Source organism: Tamandua tetradactyla, chromosome X (genome assembly GCF_023851605.1).
Source record: "Tamandua tetradactyla isolate mTamTet1 chromosome X, mTamTet1.pri, whole genome shotgun sequence".
Taxonomy (NCBI): Eukaryota; Metazoa; Chordata; class Mammalia; order Pilosa; family Myrmecophagidae; genus Tamandua; species Tamandua tetradactyla.
Genome location: NC_135353.1, coordinates 114,880,675 through 114,900,823, shown reverse-complemented (window position 1 = coordinate 114,900,823; position 20,149 = coordinate 114,880,675). Strand labels below are relative to the sequence as shown.

Genomic DNA, 20,149 nt, shown 5'->3' with positions numbered 1-20,149 from the left:
TATCTGATGCCCTATATATTTCAGGATTTCTGATGACCTACCTGGCTTCTGGTCAAACCCATGTCATCATCATCATTTTTTATCATCTTTAACTTCACCACCATATTTATAAAAGCTACCATTTATTAAGCACTTACTATGTGCTGGGCCCTGTGATTAGTACTTTATGTACATTATCTCATTTAATCCTCCAAAACCCCTAAGGTAAGTTTTATTTATAAAATAGATAATAAGGATACTGACCCTCGGATGGGTTAACTTGCCAAGGTACACACTGCTAATATGTGCCAGAGCTGTGTTTCAAACTCAGCAATGTCTGATTCTCAAGCTTGTGCTTTTTTTTTTCTTTTTTGCATGGGTAGGCACCGGGAGTTGAACCCAGTTCTCTGGCATGGCAGGTGAGAATTCTGCCTCGTTAGCCACTGTTGCACCACCCTCAAGCTTGTGCTTTTTATTGTGAACAGCTTTTATTTCATTCTTTTAAAAAGCATTCTTTTAAAAATTATTTTAAGAAAAGTAATACATACTCATTGTATAAAATTCAAACACTATTGAAGTAAAAATTCCCTCTCCCCCTTCCCCTATCCTACTTTCCAGAGATAAACACCTTTAATAGCTTGGTGTGAGAAGTATGAAATATATAACAAATATATTAATTTGCTTGAATGTATATAAATATCTCTGGAAGGAAATCATTAACATTGGCTGTCCATGCAGGGAGGAACTAACTGGGGAACAGGGGTAAAAGCAACATTTTTCACAATATACTCATTCAATGATTTTTGAATTTTAAACTTCATAAATTGCCTCTTCAAACTATTAAATTAAAAATAAAGAAAAAATCTACAAATTATTTTTTATATACACACGTGTGCACATTCTTTTTAAAATAAAAATGGAACTACTTTTATATACTATTTTTCAACCTTTTCCCCTAAGGATGTATCTCAGACATCTTTCCATGACAATATTAAAATATATCATTCTTTTTAACAGCTACATGGTATTCTGTCCTATAGATGTATTATAATTTATCTAAACCTTATTGACGAATAGTTTGGATGTCTTCAATTACCTACTATTACAAACAATGACACAATGAACACTAAACATTTCTCTTTGTATACATGTGCAAGGATTTCTGTGAAATAAATTCTTAGAAATCAATTTACAAGATCAAAGGCATATAAAAAGCTAAGGCCCTTAGTCAGTATGCAATATTACCTCTAATTCTAATCTACTACCTTGCTGAAATTTTTAGAATTTATTCAAGATCTCTCAGGACTGCCAATTAGATTTTAGATCTCTCCCTATACCCGCCTCCAACTCCATCATGGTTCTCTGAACTAAGCAATGCTCTCTGATAATATCTGGGTATTTCTCCCCCATCCATGTCCCAGCCCCTGGGTCCAGATTCCATGCCCTCTCATGGTGGCATGTTGCCACCAACAATCCCAGCATCTCTGTGCTCTTTCTCCCCATCTTACCTGCCATTAGGCATCAATAGGGCCACAGGGCTCTCATTCCCATCAAGGTCCAAGTCTGGCGAGTCATCGTCTGAGTCATTCAAACAGGTACCAGTGATGTTGAACTGCAGAAGGAGGAGCCTCAGTTGTCACCTGTCTGGGACTCCCACATGAATCAGGATGGCCAGTTCCCTCCAGTTTCACTGGTTGAGTCCACATCAAATCACCTGAACCATGACCTTCCACTATCCCCTACCCCAAATGACCACAGGAGTAGGAGACTGAGAATGTATGGCTAGCTTAGGAGAAAACAAATCAGTCTTGTGAAAATGTTTCCTAAAACAAGTGGGGGTGGCATCTTCAAATATCCATGGAAGGCATCACAGCCCTAGAGCTTGAGAGAACCCTGGGAGGGGGTTTCTAAAGGACCGGTTCAAGACTCCAACCTGACACCCATACACCATGTTCTCAAGTGTCATTTCCCCCACAACATTTCACGATTTAACTCAAGTGTCATGTTTTCTGAAGAAGAGCTCCTGACCATCTCCTCTACCCAGACAGAACCAACCCCATCTCATGATTACACACACACCCTTGATTGTGGCATCCATAGACTTCATTGCACTTAAGTTTATGCCTCTTTCTCACTAGCCTGTAAGCTTCTTGAGGGTCACGTCCACAGCACCTATCACAGTGCCCAGCATAGAAAAGGTATCAATAAATGCCTGTTAAATGAGTGGGACTGGTAGCCAAATACCAAGAGCCCTATAGGAGGTGGGGGCAGGACAGCAAAGTTTGTCATTTTGATACCCTGCTCTTCCAAGGGACCCAAAAGGGTTGAGCTGAACCCATGGGCCAGCACCCACCTTTGCTTTCTGGGAAGAGCCTGTCTTCTGTGCCTGATGATTGTAAGTGTCCATGAGATTATAGCTCAATTGGCCAGCAGGCCCCAAGGCTGAGCTCTCCTTGCCCTTTCGCTCTGCCTTCTTGAAGAGTTCCTTGGGCTTCAGGCCTTTCTTCTTTGAACCACTTTTGGAGGGCAGTGACAGCCTGGACATGGATACTGAAGTGGAATGGGCTGGCTTGGTTAAGGGAATGGAGCCGGCTGGGAAGATCCTCTGCAGCCCAAAGATACTGCTCGACTTCCCAATGTTCTGTTGGAAGATGTCCTACAAGAGTGTTAGTACATGAGGGAGTTAAAGCTTACTCAAGGGTTTGTCTCTACGCTAATATCAGAGGACTGCCTCTGGCACTGGCAGTACTGCCATGGAAGTGCTTACAGATGCTCCTCATATACATATCCCAGCTCTTGCACAATGAGACATCAAGAATTTACTGGGTTGCATTTCTTTACCAAGTTATTAATGAGTAAGGAGAAGATAAGCAAAGGAAAAGTCCTAACCCTACTGTCAAAATTGGAGAGAAAAGACTCCAAGAGTAGCTGACATGACATAGAAAATGATCATGTGCTACACAGTATGGTTTAAATCCTTAGACTACAGGATTTGAAAGAAGGAGAGAGGTTCTAGTCCTAATTCTGCTACTAGCTAGCTATGTGACCTTGAGAAAGTCATCTGACCACTCTGGGGCTCTGCTTGCTCAACTGTAAAATGAAAGGATTAGATTGGATAGGTGGTTTTCAAAGATCCTTGGTGGCTCCTTTGGGCTTCTCAGGAGGAGTCCTAGGGACTGGAGGCAATTAGAAGGCAGATGAGAAGAACAAGTAGAACTCTTGGCCTCCCATTTTCATCTTAATCAGATTAGCTACGGTTTGATTTGTCACATATATTGGACATCTATGTAAGATCTCACATGAAAAAATGATTCTATTGCTTTAAAACACTTGAAATCACTGGACCAGATATATTCTAAGTACTCTTCCAACCAGCCCTAAGTTCTGTGAAATCAATATTAGTTTGCATGTAAAGAGTCAGGGCAAAGGTGGGCCTTGAACTAAATGCTGAAGGATTCTGACAGATTAGAGTGGAAGAAAATGAGGTAGGAAGTAGACAACATAAGCTATGGTATAGGCAGTGAGACATTCTACAAACGATGAGGCTAGAAGCCCAACTCCCCAGTAGCTCACTGTGACCACCTTTCAGAATGAATGTATATTCTAGGCACTAAATTGAACTTTACAGGTTCAGAACTAAAGGAAAGTTTATATGTCCTCAAGCCCAATTCTCCTCAGGTGCCTCTGCTACTTCACCAGCCCACACTGAGCTCTCTCTTTACTGTAAAGGGTAATAATAATAATGGCTCACATTTATTGAGTACTTACTCTGCCAGGCACTGTGCGAGGGGCTCTAAATATGTTAGCTCTTAATCCTAAAACTACTCTGAAAGGTTTGTGTTATCTCCATTTTACATATGAGGAAACTGAGGCCCTGAAAGGCTTGCAAGTGACAGAACAAGGACCAGAACTTAGGTTTCTCTGACTCTTACCACTGCACCTAAATGCCTCATGGTATATGCCACCTGTTAAAACATGGCTTTATAATTAGTTTAACCTGAGAGAACTGTCATTTTGCGAAATGTGAAGAATGATTTAAAAAATTAATAAGAACAACTACTACTATGACCACCACCTCACACCATTACCATGACCCACTATCAGAATTTATTGAGCACCTGTGTACCAAGCATTACACTTAATGCTCAACCTGCATAAGCTTATGTTATCTTTTAAACAATCTCTGAGTAGGTATAATTATCCCCATTTTAGAGATGAGGAAACTGAGGCTCAGAAACGTTTACTTTGCCCAGGGTCCTGTAAACTGTGAGTTCTTTGTGGGCAGGAACTATGTTGTTTATGTATCCTAAGAGCCTAATCCAATGTATGGCATGTTATGAGTGAATGAACAAGTAGGGTCCTTGGAGGGGTCTTCCCAACCCCTCCCCCAGGGCTCTCATGCCTGATCTACCTGGGAGTCTCGAGCCCTTCCCAAACACCTCTCTTCCCCACCAATGCTTCTTACTTCCACCAGGCGGATCTCCCTAGCCAGATCTTTAATGAGCTGTACGGTTCGCACTGTCTCCGGTATCTCATCTTCATGGTCTGGCAGAGCCTGTCAAATAAGAGGCATGAGGAATACACCCACACATGAATGGACAACTGATTTTTGACAAAGGTACCAAGGTAATTCAATGGAGAAGGGATATTCTCTTCAATAAATGGCACTGGATCAATTGAAGTCTTTTCAGCAAATGATAGTGGACCAATTGCAGTCTTTTCAATAAATGGTAGTGGACCAACTGGATACCCATATGCAAAAACAGAACCTCAATCCACACCTCACACTATACATACAAACATAAAATAACACAAAATGAACCACAGATCTAAATGTAAAACCTAAAAACATAAACCATTTAGAAAAAGCAGAGGAGAAAAATCCTTGTGACCTTGGGTTAGATGAGTATTTCTTAGATAGGAAAAAAAGGCATGAACCATAAAAGAAAACCTTGATAAACTGGACTTAAATTAAAATTTCTCTTATAAAAACAATGTTAAAAATAAAAAAAAAGATTAAGATTCATTCCACCACTAACACCTTTAGAATCTCAAGTATATAAAGCAAACCAATTTTCATTTAAGGTATTTAAGGGTAGCACTTTGCTTTAAACCTCAGCTCTTATTTCCTGCACAATTATACCCAGAAAAATTAATTACTATAAAACAAGCATGGCTCTCCTCAAGCAGAATACACATATATAAATGTCTATTCACCATTTTAAGTTCTTGTTAAAATAAAACTATTTGCTTCTTATAAGAAAAATAATAGTCACTAATGAAAAAATAGATGTTACAGACATATATCAAAGAAAATGAAAACTACACGTAATCTTAACTTTGGTAGAAACTATTCTTGACATTTTTGGAATATTACCTGAAAATTTTCTTTTAGTAAAATGGGAACACACATTGTGAGATGACTTATAAACTGTTTTTCTACTTAACATAGTGTATAAATTTTTTCATGTCAATAAATAAAAATATACATTGTATTTAATGGCAGGATGGTACCAAAAAAAAAAAAACCCACTATTAAAAGGTACTACACCAAAGCTAAGTGTCAATAAGGGGGGCGGTATGAAGAACATGGGGTTTTTCTTTTTGGAGCTATGAAATTTTCTAAAATTGATTGTGGCAATGAAAGCACAGCTCTGCGATTATACTGAAAACCAATGATTATATACTTTGGATAGATTGTATGGCATGTGAATAAAACTGTTTTAAAGGGGAAAAAGTGATTATACAGACAGAAGGATTATGAGTATTTTTCTATTTCTTTTGTGTTTTTCTATATTTTCCATATTTCCTACAAAAAAGGCTACTTTTATATTTAAAAAACATATATTAAAAAAACACTGTTGGGCGGGCCATGGTGGCTGTGTCAGAGTTCTCACCTGCCATGCTAGAGACCCGGGTTCGATTCCCAGTGCCTGCCCATGCAAAAAAAAAAAAACTATTAAAGGTGCACGGGTGGTTCAGTGGTAGAATGCTCGCCTTCCATGAGGAAAACCTGGGTTTGATTCCTGCACCATGCACCACCACCCCCCCAAAAAAGAACACTGTTAGATAAGCCACAGCGTGGGAAAAAAATATTTACAGATCAAATATCTGATCAACAGATGTAAGGAATTCAGTTGTAGGCTCAGTTTATACTGCTGAAATGATCAGGGACCTCAAGGAGCTCAATGGAGACAAAATGATCTCTCCACTTAAAGAACACAAGTCAGTGCTGAGCAGCTGCCGCAATAGCAGGAAGAAATCCGATAGTTGTCTATCTTTTAAATGTATATGCAAGATTTTTGAGTAGCTGAGATTTGCTTTTTTTATATAGACAGAGATCTCTCAAGCTTTTCCTTGGCAATTTCTTCTACTATTTTGTACTTTACTTCTTTATCCAGAAGACTGACAAAAATACCTTAGCATTTCCTTCTTGTTTTCCATGGTTTGATCCTTTTTTCCTTTCATTCTTTTAATCTATCTGGAATTTATTTTGTGGCTGGGCCAGGTTGCAGGAGGGCAAGAATCCATGTGACCCAGCTGGATAACCTTAATGGCTTCCTCCCTCCCAGCCAGGAGTAACTGCCTCCTGTAGAAGTTATCTGTACTTCACAGAAGACCTCCTCTACAAGAGTGGGCTCCTCAGATCCGTGTACTACTCTCCTCTAGTTCTCTAGATTCCTGTGTCCATCCTGGCCCAGGGTATGAGCACTTAGGACCTATCCACCCACCACCCTCTTTTTTGGTTTCCTGGGGCACAATCACTCTGAAGTTCATTCTATGGGAGGAATCAGAGATGCAATTCAAGGTAGTTGCACCTGAAGGGTATGAAAAAACAGGAAATCACAGTCTAAGGCCCCGATTATAGGTGAGCCCCACAAACAAGGGAAGATCTAAAACATGAAGTCCTAGGATATCTGAGGGGAAGCTTGGCAATAGGAAATGGGAAGATTGTGTAAGTGAAGGCTGCAGTGGCTGAAAGATCTCCTTAGCTCACCGTATGCAGGAGGAGTCTATAAGGAGCTTCTGAAGCTTAGGGTTATATATTGATATTTCCTTTTTTGCATTTCTTAAAACTGGTTACTTTTTAAAATTTCAACATTTTGAATAGGTAATCCATTCACTTGGTTCAAAAATCAAACAACAGGTATATATTAAAAAGCCTTACTCCCACCCCATCAGTCCCATTATCCCACCCCATAGGCAAATACAAGCACATACAAATATAATCATTAGTTTTCCCCTTTCTATACATAAGGTAGTACACTATACACATGGTTCTGCAACTTTACTTGATAAATTCTGGACATCCTTCCAAATCAATACATAGAGAGTTTTCTTATTTATACTCTTTTACAGCTATTTAGCATTCCATTGGATAGATGGATATTGCTACATTTCTAAAAAGCCATTTTGGCAGTATACATCCAGAGCCTTACATATTTTCAAATACTTTGATCCAGTGATTGCTCTCCCGGGAATGTATCCTGAAGAAACAATCAAGAGATGGGGGACAAAAACTGATGTATATAGATATTCACTGTAGGATTCTTGGTAACTATTCCACCACCCCATACCCCCAAAAAAGTAAATAAAAAGGAAGAAACAATAAGCAAGTAGTTAGATAAGAAATTACCACCCCTGCAAAATAATATCATGTAAGTATTAAATGTTTATGGAGAACTTTGGTGATACAGGAAAATGCTTATAATAAGTCAACAGATTCAGGTACAAAATTGTCTGTAGTGGGTGGGCAATGGTGGCACAGCAGGCAGTGTTCTCACCTGCCATGCCGGAGACCCAGGTTCAATTTCCAGTGCTTGCCCATGTTAAAAAAAAAAAAAAGAAAAATAAATTGTCTGGAGTATGACTGGATGAAAAATAAACAAATACTAGGGGGGAAGATTAAAATAAACTGAGTAGATTGAAATACTAGTGGTCAATGAGAGGGAGGGATAAGGGGTACAGTATATGCGAGTTTTTTTCTTTTTTCTTTATTTCTTTTGCTGGAGAGATAGAAATGTTCAAAAAAATTATGATGGATGATGAATACACAAGTATGTGATGATATTGTGAGCCACTGATTGTACTCTATGTATAGAATGTTTGTACATCAAGAATGTTTGTATGTCTGTTTGATGTTCACAATAAAAATATTTTTTAAAAAACTGAGAGTAGTATGACAGCAATTACGTTTTAAAAATGCATATTAAAAAGACCAGAGGGTGGGCCACGATGGCTCAGCAGGTAAGAGTGCTTGCCTGCCATGCCCGAGGACCCGGGTTCAATTCCCGGTGCCTGCCCATGTAAAAAAAAAAAAAAAGACCAGAAGGAAATATACCAAAATGTTAATAGTAGTTCTGAGTGTTAAAATTACAGGTGATATTTTTCTTCCTTATATTCTTTTACATTTTTCTAATTCTGTGTAGTAAGTATGTATTACTTTTTAATAATCAGAAAAAAACATTTAAAAATATAGCTCAAGGAATCATAGTACAATCCTCCACTCTAACGCCGGGGCCCACAAGCCTCCCTGAAACCTTCTGCTTTCCCAAAGCATGTACCCAAAGCCATTCCCTAAGGAGGACAGAACTCTGGAGAGCTGAGAGGAAAAAAAAGTACATTACTTCTTTCTTTGTCCAGGCTCTGAAAGCCAAGTTCAGGGCTTTGCCACCATGGACCAGGTAGGAAGCAGGGTGTCTCCTGTTTTCTCGCAAACCTAAAGGGGAAAGGAGGAAAGCAGAGTGTCAACAAAGCCATGCAGGGGATTTGTTACCTTTGTCTGGCAATCAGGGAAAATGCTCAGGGTTCTGAACACAACTCCAGGTCTGGGTTCTTATAGCAGCATCATTTACTAAGTAACTACTATGTGGCTTGGCATGTAACAACCATTAACTCATTTAATCCTTATACCCACCCTGTGAGCCAATTATTATCTTCATTTTACAGTTGAGGAAATTGAAGCTCAGAAAGGCAAAGAGTTGACCAAGGGCACATACCAAGTGCCACAGTCAAGACTGAAATGATGTCTATTTGAATCTGAGGCTTTTGCCTCTTGGGTTTTCAAAATGAATACTCAGGAGGACCATGACTGCTACCTACACATACTGAAAGGTCATTATGCAGAAGAGGAATTAGCTATCTTCTTGGTTACTATGGGGGGAGGAAGGGTGGCTATTACAAACAGCCAGATTTAGGTTTAATAAAGAATTTTCTAACTGAACTGAGCAGTACAGACCAGGTAATAACCATTTAGTTAATGTGATGGTTTATAGCTTTATGTACCCCAGGAAAGATCATGTTCTTAAAGCTAATCCATTCCTGTGGCTATAGACCTATTGTGGGTGGAACCTTTTGATTAAGTTGTTTCAGTTGAGACATGCCCCAGGTAGGTCTTAATCCTCTTACTGTAGCCCTTATTAAGAGCAGGAAATAGAGAGAGACAGAAGCTAAGAGACACAGAAGACAGAGAGAAAAGAAAGAGAAGATGAAAGAGAAAATTCAGAGAAGCTAAGAGAGAGAGAAACCACAGAAACAGAGAGAAGCACCCAGAAACTGAAAGCAAAGAAACCCAGGAGAGAAGAACCAGCAGACACTGGCCATGTGCCTTCAGGGAGAAATCATCATCCAGGTGATGCCTTGATTTGGACATTTTCATGGCCTCAGAACTGTAAGCATGTAAGTTAATAAATCATCACTGTAAAAGCCAACCCATTTCTGGTATATTGTATTTTGTCAGCTTTAACAAATTAAAACAGTCATCCAGCCTCTGACTGAACACTTAATTGAAAGCCTGTCAAGGAGGCAGAATAAGGATTTGAGGTATTGAATAGGAAATGACCTCACTGGCCTCTGAGGTTCTTTGTAATTCTGAGATTTTGATTTTTTCTGGCCAAGTCACCTTGAAGAATCTCAGGCCTAAATGAGAGACCCAGCAGACTGCCTTCTATCTGGCCTATATACCAGGAACCAACACGATGATGCCAGAATGGTCAAGACTGGGCCTCTCCCCATGGAAACCATACCAAGGAAACTCTGAGACTATCCAGATTGAGGAAAACGGGATAATTTTACCTGATCTAATTTTCTCAGCCATGCTTGCTAAATAAAAAAGTTAAAATATATGCCTTGGGGGCACAAGAGTATTTCAGTGATAGAATTCTTGCGTGCATGCAGGAGACCTGGGTTCAATTCCTGGTCCATGTACTTCCCCTCCAAAAAATAAACAAACAAAAATTCAGCAAATAGTGCTGTAATAACAGGATATTCACATGGAAAAATAATGAAATGTGACCCTGCCATACAGCATACAAAAAAGAAAATATACACCCTGCCTTACATTACGCTGAGGGAAAAAGGCCAATCTCCAAAGGTCACACATGGTATGACTCTATTTATATAACATTATTGAAATGGCAAAAATTATAGAGATGGAAAACAGTTTAGTGGTTTCCAGAACTAAAGTTGGTGCAGGGGGAGGGGACAAGTGAGACTCTAAAAGGGTACCACTAAGGACATCATTGTGGTGATGGACTAGCATTGTATCTTGACTGCAGTGATGGTTATGCGCACGTGTGTACAAACACCCACATGTACAAACAGGGGAATGGGACTAAAGAGACAGTTGGCAAAGGGCTCCATACCTCTAAAGATGTCCAAGATGTGCTTTCCCACATACCAACAAATAGTCTCAAAGTTGGGGAACTTGAAGAGGTCTGCTGTGCTAAGCCGCTTCTCAATCTCATAGGCTCTGGAAGAAACAGACGTAATAGTGATTGATAGCAAGGCTCCTGTATACAGAACAATACTGTTATCAAGTATTTTTCTGGATGCTCTGTATCCATTATCACTAATCTCAAAACCACCTAGTAAGATCCTATTTATAGATTAGAAAACCTGAGGACAAGGGTTATGTGACTTGCACACATTCACATAACTACTAAATGAGGAAGAGGTGTTAGCCCTCAGACTGAACATCATTAGAAGCCAGCATCAATTCTTTTCTGATCATTTCACTACCTTCTAAGCTGCATTCCTCACTCTAAGAGTGAGCCCAAGGACTCAAGTAGAAAGAAGTGGCTAACTTGGGATCACCATAGCTTCAGAACTCACTTGAGCTGCATTTCGATGTTAAGGCTGTGTAAGAAGTTCCCTCCAAAGGCAAGGCAATCGACGGGGGTCAGCACAGCATGGATCCATCCTGCAGTGCAACAAGGCAAAATCATACCATTGGGAAGTAGGTGAGGAAGAGGGAGTGATGAGATCAGGTAAAGAGGGTAAGTACAGCAGAGAACCTTTCTTCCTCTGGACATTTTCACTGTTCACTTACCTCAATCCCAATTCTTTAGAGCACGGCAGTGACTCAAAATATTCTAAGTTCTTCCACTATCCCAACACTCACACAAGCCTGATCTGCCATCATTATAACCCGAGATGAACCAACCTATAGAATTAGTAAACTCCCTCCACTTCCTTCCTCTCTATTTTAAAATCTATTGCCTTACCCACTTCCTCTCTTGTCTCTATGAATGGCATTAGCTCTTCTAGTTTTACCCTGATAAAACAGGTTAGACTTCACCACATATTAAACACTCTATAAAACAAACGTATTCAAGTCAATATGATATTGAGATATGGATAGACGAACAGACCTATGCAACATAATATTCAAAGAAATAATGGCTGAAAATTCCCCAAATGGGGAAAAACACATAAACCTACACATTCAAGAAACTGAAAGAATCCCAAACAGTATAAACTCAATCCATGTCATGACAAGAAAAAGAAATAAAAGGCATCCATATCAGAACACCTAGGTTCTAAGCCCTGACCCACAGAGTTGAACTCTTTAACCAAAGTGAAGTTAATCAATAAATTGAATGAGCGAGAGGTCCAGCTTGGAGAGGCAGATAATGTGTCCTGTACTCTGGGTACAAGTACATGTCCTGTACTTCAAGTACAAGTACAGCACCTAGATTTTCCTAGGAGGGCTTCCTTATGAACTGACTGAAAGGGACATCATCTGTGTGTTCTCACAATATGGTGAGATTGTTAACATTAATCTTGCATGAGACAAGAAGACTATGAAATCCAAAGGATTCTGTTTCCTCTGCTATGAAGACCAGAGCAGCACAATTCTGGTTGTTGACAATTTTAATGGGATCAAGATCAAAGGAATAACTATCTGAGTAGATCACGTGTCTAACTATCGAGCTCCTAAGGACTCAGAAGACATGGATAATGTGACCAGAGCACTCCAGGACAAGGGCTGTGGGGTTCATACCCCCTCACCATGTTCATCTAAGGGCTCTGAAGATGAGAAACCCATGAAAAAGCACAAAGAAGACAAAAAGATGTTAAAGGAGAAAGGACCTGGAACAGTGCTTCCACCCCTCTTTGGACTCTGACCTCTGACTCTTCTCTGAGTTCTTGCTGCTGTGCTTTTTAGAGCTGGGGTCATCCTTTTCATTTAACATCTTGCTTCTGGGTAGTAAGGAGGACGGCTGTTCTGCCTGTGCTTCCCGGTCAGACTTCTCTTTGTCTTTCCTTTTATTCTTTCTACCTAACATTGCTAAAAGAAATCAAAGATCTAAATAGGTGGAAAGACTTCTGTGTTCATGAATAGGAAGGCTATTATGGTTAAGATGTAAATTCTATGCAAATTGATCTACAGAATCAAAGCAATACCAATCAAAAGACAACAACCTACTTTGGAGACTTGGAAAAGTTAGGTATCAAATTTATTTAGAAGGGAAAGGAGCCTCAAATAGCCAAACATCTAAAAAAGAACAATGAAGTGGGAGGAATTAAACTTCCTGACTTTGAAGCTTATTATAAAGTCACAGTGGTCAAAACAGCACGGTACTGGCACAAAGATAGACACAGTGATAAATGGAATTGAATTCAAAGTTCAGAAATAGACCCGCAGATCTATGGTCAACTGAATTTTGACAAGGCCTCCAAATCCACTGAACTGGGACAGAACAGTCTCTTCAATAAATGGGCTGGGAGAAGCAGATATCCATATCCAAAGGAATGAAAGAGGACCCTACATCACACTCTATACAAAAATTAACTCAAAGTGGATCAAAGACATAAATATAAGAGCCACTACCAAAAAACTAGAAAAAAATATAGGGACACATTTTCAAGACCTAGTAATAGGAGGTAGCTTCTTTGACTTTATACCCAAAGCACAAACAATGAAAGAAAAAATAGAGAATTGGGAACTCAAGATTGAACCCTTCTGTACTTCAAAGGACTTTGTCAAAACGATGAAGAGGCAGCCAACTCAATGGGAGAGAATATCTGGTAACCATATATCTGATAAGGATTTGATATCCAGTATGCATAAAGAAATCCTACAACTCAACGATAAAAGGACAAAGAACCCATTTATAAAATGTGCAAAAGATACAAATAAACATTTTTCCAAAGAAGAAATACAAATGGTTAAAAAGCACATGAAAAGATGTTCATCTTCATCAGCTATCAGGGAAATGCAAATCAAACCCACAATGAGATATCATCTCACACCTGTAAGAATGGATGCATTAAACATGAAACTACAAAAGTTGGAGAGGATGTGGAGAAGTCAAAACATTTATTCACTAAACCTTGTGTCTGATGCTTCTTTTATCAACCTTATGGACAGATGAGCAAGACATATGGATTAAAAATAAATAATAAGGAGAACAAAAGTTAAAATAAATTTAGTAGATTGAAATGCTAGTGATCAATGAAAGGGAGGGGTAAGGGGTATAGTATGTATGAATTTTTTCTGTTTTCTTTCTATTCCTTTTCTGAATTGATGCAAATGTTCTAAGAAATTATCGTGATGACGAATATACAACTATGTGATGAAAAAAAGAATGTTCATATTATATGTTGATTGGTTTTATTAATAAAAATTTTTACAAAACATTTATTCACTGCTGGTGGGTATGTAAAATTGTACAGTCACTGTGAAAGACAGTTTGGCGGCTCCTCAGAAAACTAAATATTCACTTGCAACTATGACCTAACAATTCCACTGTTCCGTATACACCCATAAGATCTGAATGCTGGGACACGAACAGACATTTGCACACCAATGTTCACAGTGCTATTATTCAATTGCCAAAAGATGGAAATAACCAAGAGTCCATCAACAGACGAGTGGATAAACAAAATGTGGTATACACATATGATGGAATATCATACAGCTGTAAGAAGGAATGAAGTCCTAAGGCATATAACAACATGGGTGAACCTTGAGAACATAATGCTGAGTAAAAGCCAAACACAAAAGGACAGATATTGCATGATTTCACTAATAGGAACTAACTAGAATATGTAGACTCAGTGTCTTAATATGTAGAATACAGGGTGCCCAGAGATAGACAGAAACTGCTAGTAAACTAGCAGTTACTGAATATGTGCAGAATTGTTAATGTGGTTGAACTCAAATCTTTGGAATGGTAGCTTATTATTGGAATTATAAGTTATAGTGTCATATCATAGGTGAATTTGAATGAAAGAGGTTGTTTAAAGTCATGTATGTCACTGATTAACACTACAAATAAAAACAGGTTCTTGCATGAACCACTGCAAGTGTACAACACTTGTATAAAGAGTTAATAATAGAGTGGTATATGAGGGAAAATTATCTATTGCAAAGCTATGGACTATGTTTAACAGTAATATCTTAATATTCTTTCATCAACAGTTACAATACTAACCACTACTAGGAGTCAATAAACAGGGGAGGATAGGGGATATGGGGTGTTCTGGGTTTTCCTTTTTGTGTGTGTGTCTGTTTTCCCTTCAGAGCAATTTAAATTGTCTAAAATTGAGTGTGATGATGACTGCACAACTAAGTAATGACACTGTGAGCTACTGATTGTATACTTTGGATGAAATATATGGTACATGAATACCTCTCAATAAAATCTGCAGATTCAAAAAAAAAAAAAGAAGGAAATCCATGCCATGATACGTCATAGTCAAACTGCAGCAAATAAAAGAAAAAGATGTTGAAAGTAATGAAAAATGACACATTAGTCTACTTGGGGAAACAATATGAATAACAGACAGAATCTTATCAAAAAGCATGGAGGCCAAAAGGAAGTAGCACAATATATTTCAAGTGTTGAAGAGAAAGAACTATACACCCAGAATTCCAAATCCAGTGAAAATATCCTTCTGGAATGAAAAGAAAATCAAAGCATTCTCAGATGAAGGAAAACTAACAGCATTTGTTGTGAGCAGATCTATCCTAAAAGAATGGCTAAAGGAAGCTCTCTAAGCAGGAAAGAAATGATAAAAGAAGGAGTCTTGGAACACTAGAAGGAAGAAAAAGACAAAAGAAGGATAAAAATATGGGCAAATAGAGTAGACTCCATCTCCTGAGTTTTCTAAATTGTTTGATAGCTGAAGCAAAACTATAGCATGGCATGGTATGATGTGATTTCTGATGAATGTGGAGGAAACATTTAAGACAAACGTTTTATAAATGGGAAAGGTAAAGGGACTTAAACAGGGGTAAGATTTACCTCAAAATGGTAAAATGTCAACACCAGTAGATTGTGATAAGGTACTATGTATAATATAATGACCAGAGCAACCACAAAAAAACTTTATACAAAAGCCAAACCTAAAACACATATCTTAATTCAAAGGACCCAGAACTGCAAAAATGTTGAAAAAGAAAACAAAGTTGAAGGACTGATTACAAATTTAAAAAATGTTTTTGCATGAGGAAGAACAAAGGAATATCATTACTGCAGGGTGCTGAAAATAGATGGTAATTAACATTTTAAAATTTCACCTTATGTGTGAGACTAAAGCAAAAAAATGTTTATTTGGTACAAAATTTATATTTTTATTAGTGCATTTCCTAATACAACTTATGTAGATAGCTTGATTGAACACCGTAAGTACCTGGAATCTTGGGTAGGACATGAGATTTTGTTGGTTTATCCAGAGTGATGCCCCAATGAATCCCAGAGTGATTCGATCAGTGAGTGGAAAAGTATTTGCAAAGTCCCCTTCGGGGAATGATGAGAACAGGGAGAAATTCAACTTCCCCATGTTGAATTCCTGATATTCTCACAAGCAGTGGGGACAACCAAAGCTATAGGCTGAGCCCCCCAGTCTTGGGGTTTGTTCATATGAAACTTAACCCCACAAAGGATAGGTCAAGCCTACTTAAAATTAGACCTAAGAGTCACCCCCAAGAGAATCTCTTTTGTTGCTCAGATGTGGCCTCTCTCTCCAGGCAACACAAGAAGCAAATTCACTGCCTTCCCCCTGTCTATGTGGGACATGACACCCAGGGGTGTGGACCTTCCTGGCAACGCGGGACAGAAATCCTAGAATGAGCTGAGACTCAGCATCAAAGGATTGAGAAAAACCCTAGAATGAGCTGAGACTCAGCATCAAGGGATTGAGAAAACCTTCTTGACCAAGGGGGGAGAAGAGTGAAATGAGACAAAGTGTCAATGGCTGAGAGATTCCAGAGTCGAGAGTTTATCCTGGAGGTTATTCTTACGCATTAAGTAGATATCACCTTGTTAGTCAAGATGTAATGGAGAGGCTGGCGGTAAGTGCCTGAAAATGTGGAGCTGTGTACCAGTAGCCATGTTTCTCAATGATGATTGAATGATGATAGAGCTTTCACAATGTGACTGTATGATTGTGAAAACCTTGTGTCTGTAGTTTCTTTTATCTACCTTGTCAACAGACAAGTAGAACATATGGAATAAAAATAAATAATGGGGGGAAGAAATGTTAAAATAAATTTAGTTTGAAATGCTAGTGATCAATGAAAGCGAGAGGTAAGGGGTATGGTATGTATAATCTTCTGGGTTTTTTTCGTTTTATTTCTTTTTCTGTTGACTTTTTGTTTCTTTTTCTGAATTGATGCAAATGTTCTAAGAAATGATGAATATGCAACTATGTGATGATATTGTGAATTACTGATTGCATATGTAGAACAGAATGATCAGATGTTAATGTTTTTGTTCATTTGCTGTTAAATTTTTTTAATTAATAAATAAATTAAAAAGTAAATAAATAAACAAACTTGAAGTGAATGAAAGATCTAAATGTAAGAGCTAGAATTTAAAACTCTTAGACAACAACATAGGTGTAAAATCTTTGTGACCTTAGATTAGGCAGTCTCTTAGATATAACAAGAAAAGCACAAGCAACCAAAGTAAAATAGATAAATTGGACTTAATCAAATTTTAAAAATTTTGTAAATCATATGTCTAAGCAAGGATATGGAACTGGAATGGTGCAGCTACTTTGGAAAACAGTTTGAGACTACTAGAAAAAGTTACACTAAAGTAACCATATGAACCAGCAACTGTATTCTTAGTTATATACCCAAGAGAATGAAAAAATATTTACACAAAAACTTACATGTGAATGTTCACAGCAGCATTACTCATAATAGCTAAAACATGGAAACAACCCAAATGCCAGATAAAGAAACTGGTATATACACACATTAGATTATTATTCAGTAATAAAAAGGAATGAAGTAGTGATATATGTTATATGTGGATGAACCCTGAAACATTAGGCTAAGTGAAAAAAGCCAGACACAAAGGATCACATACCATAAGATTCCATTTATATGAAGGATCCAGAACAGGTAAATCCACAGACACAGAAAGCAGACTGGTGACTGCCAGAATGGGGGTAAGGGAGAATAGGGACTAACTGCTTAATGGGTAAGGGGTTATATTTTGGAATGATGAAAATGTTTTGGAACTAGATGTTGTTGCACAAAATCATGAAAGTACTAAATGTAACTGACTTGTTCACTTTAAAATGGTTAATATTATGTTATTGAATTTCCCTTCAGCTTAAAACAAGCTGAGAAAAATTATCAACATAATTTTTCAATTCAACCCAACCATTCCATTTCTGGGAATGTTTCCCATAAAAATAAAAGTATAACATATAAGAACATATGTAAGAAGATGATTCTTACAGAACTGATCATACCGACAAACACATACACACATAAAAATAGAAGACAAAGTTAATGCCCACCAATCAGAAAATGACTGAATAAGTTGTGGAATGTTCATACTATGAAATATCAGGCAGTCATTAGAAAGACTGCATTAGAACTGTACCAGGTGACCTGGAGGGCTTTTTATATAACATTGCTGAGAAAAACAAGATGGAGAAAAAAAGTGTATAATATGGCTCCATATTTGTAGAGGGATGACCAAAAAATCCTTATTTATGTAAAACTTATAAATAATAATGCTTTATATGTATAAAAGCATATAAATATATGAACATTTGCATAAAGCATTAAATGTCAAAAGAAAACAGAAGAATATGACACAAACCATACCCTCAAGTAGCTTATCATCTAATAGTCAATACAGACATAAACACAATTAAAACAAGAAAAGGCAGGTCATGGAAAGTGCTATCAACAAAAAGCAGGTGCCACAGATGCCCAGAGAAAGGAGAGAACAGAAGAACAGTGCCGTGATATCAGCAAGTTACTGTTTCATCTCTAGTAGTAACCTGTAGAAAAAACTAGAAAAATTCTGGGAGGGATATGTGCTTCAAGGCATTGAAGGGAATAGGATAGAGCTGGGAAATGTAAAACTAACACTGGGTTCCTACTATGTGCTAGAGACTCTGATGGGTACTGTCCTATGCACTACTGCATTTAAACTATTTTCTTCTTCTAAGACTCAATCCATCGTAAGAAATACACCACCGATTTAATAACATCTCTCCTCAAGAAAAGAAACAGTACATTAAATGTGCACACCAACTATAAGATACATTCCGATTTCAAAAACATGCGAAATGTGAAAACTGGGTTTTTCAAGTAAAGAAATACAATAAAGGCTATTTGAAATAGGGATGGACTCCATTTTAGAAGTTAGGAAATAAAAGCCAGGGGTTGATCAACATCTCCAAAGCCCGAAGTCACCCAAAGAGTAAAATAATCTGGTCTAGTGGTTCTCCAGTGAAGACAACAGAGACTTTTCTAAAATACACACATTGAAATGCCACCGCAGACCTAAGAATTTATAATTTCTAGGAATGGTGCCCAGGCATATATTATTTAGGGTAAAATTCTCCACCCCAGGTCACTATGATTTGTAGCATGGACTGCTAGTCTCTCAGTCTCTATTCTTGGAGTTAAAAGGACTGTCCTCTATCTGTCCACCAATCTGATATCAGTCAGCCCAGTGTAAAAGTGTCCATCAGCCTACTCCTAGATCTACCCACTTGCAACCTCCCTAAGTGACTATGCTGGCCACTGGCCACCACATGAATTTCTTGAAGTTCAGTTCTGGGCCTCAGTTGATACAAAAGAGACATCCCACAATAATGTTAATACATAATGGGGAGAGGCTGGTTCTAGGCCACAGGCTCCCTTCCTCTTCCCACCCTCCCTAACCCCTCCCAGACGGGGCTAGAGAAGACCTGTAGGAATGAAAAGTGTCTGTCCTTGCTTCACGGAACACTTGTAGCACTTTTCCACCTGGTCCCCAAAGAACATCTCATTCTGATTAGAAGAACTGCTCCAGCACTCAAAGAGAGTCAGGTTGGCATTGGTTGGGCGGATCAGGTAAAAGATCTTCTCACCCTGAAACAAAAAGAGGTTAAAGTGCCAAAAATATCAGGGGTGTCCAGAAAAGTCTTCCGGGGGGTTCTAAAGCTCTATTTTCTCTCCCACGCTCCAAGACAATGGTAGTATGCTACAGTTATTTCCCAACCCCATCCAAAAACCATTTTTATGTGGATTTGGAAAAATTCAAAAGGTCCTTTTGAACTTGAAAGATTCTATAAATCAGCTCATAAGAGTGACAAAAACAATTTGGAAAGGGCATTTCAAACAAAATTGTTCAAGTTAGGACAAATGTACACTGAGAGCTACTATTTTAGATGCCATGCCAATGAAAAATGGCCTTTATAGATGAGGAGATCAATACTACTAGACCTAGGAGAATTTAAGGCCACATTACGAATAAGAAAATTGGATTTGCCTTTAGATGCCATTTACAGAGTGTTCCTTCTCACATCTGCAATCAAAACTAATAAAAGTTTAAAAGTTCAGTAACTGCCCAAGGACTTTTTGGAAGATTATGTTAGGTCTTCATTTTTTGGAAGAACATTTTATTTCCTAATTGTGTTTTGC

The 20,149-nt window shown here is 38.2% G+C and overlaps 1 protein-coding gene across 9 annotated transcripts in view; it reads right to left on the bottom strand.

The window, feature by feature from the left end:
• The window catches only part of PHF8 (PHD finger protein 8), a 178,891-nt gene that overhangs the window by 118,195 nt on the left and 40,547 nt on the right, over positions 1-20,149 (bottom strand). For 6 of the 9 annotated variants that reach the window (XR_013169558.1, XM_077146599.1, XM_077146598.1 and 3 more), the window contains 7 exons: positions 19,435-19,597; positions 11,092-11,179; positions 10,623-10,729; positions 8,607-8,698; positions 4,445-4,534; positions 2,333-2,635; positions 1,488-1,591 (listed from right to left, as the gene is read on the bottom strand). Coding sequence is in view for 8 of the 9 variants with exons in the window: in XM_077146599.1 (XP_077002714.1) it covers positions 1,488-1,591; positions 2,333-2,635; positions 4,445-4,534; positions 8,607-8,698; positions 10,623-10,729; positions 11,092-11,179; positions 19,435-19,597 (947 nt within the window). In the remaining variant the exon portion in view is untranslated. The remainder of the gene's footprint in view (positions 1-1,487; positions 1,592-2,332; positions 2,636-4,444; positions 4,535-8,606; positions 8,699-10,622; positions 10,730-11,091; positions 11,180-19,434; positions 19,598-20,149) is intronic. The other 3 variants (XM_077146600.1, XM_077146606.1, XM_077146605.1) reach the window with 1 other exon arrangement.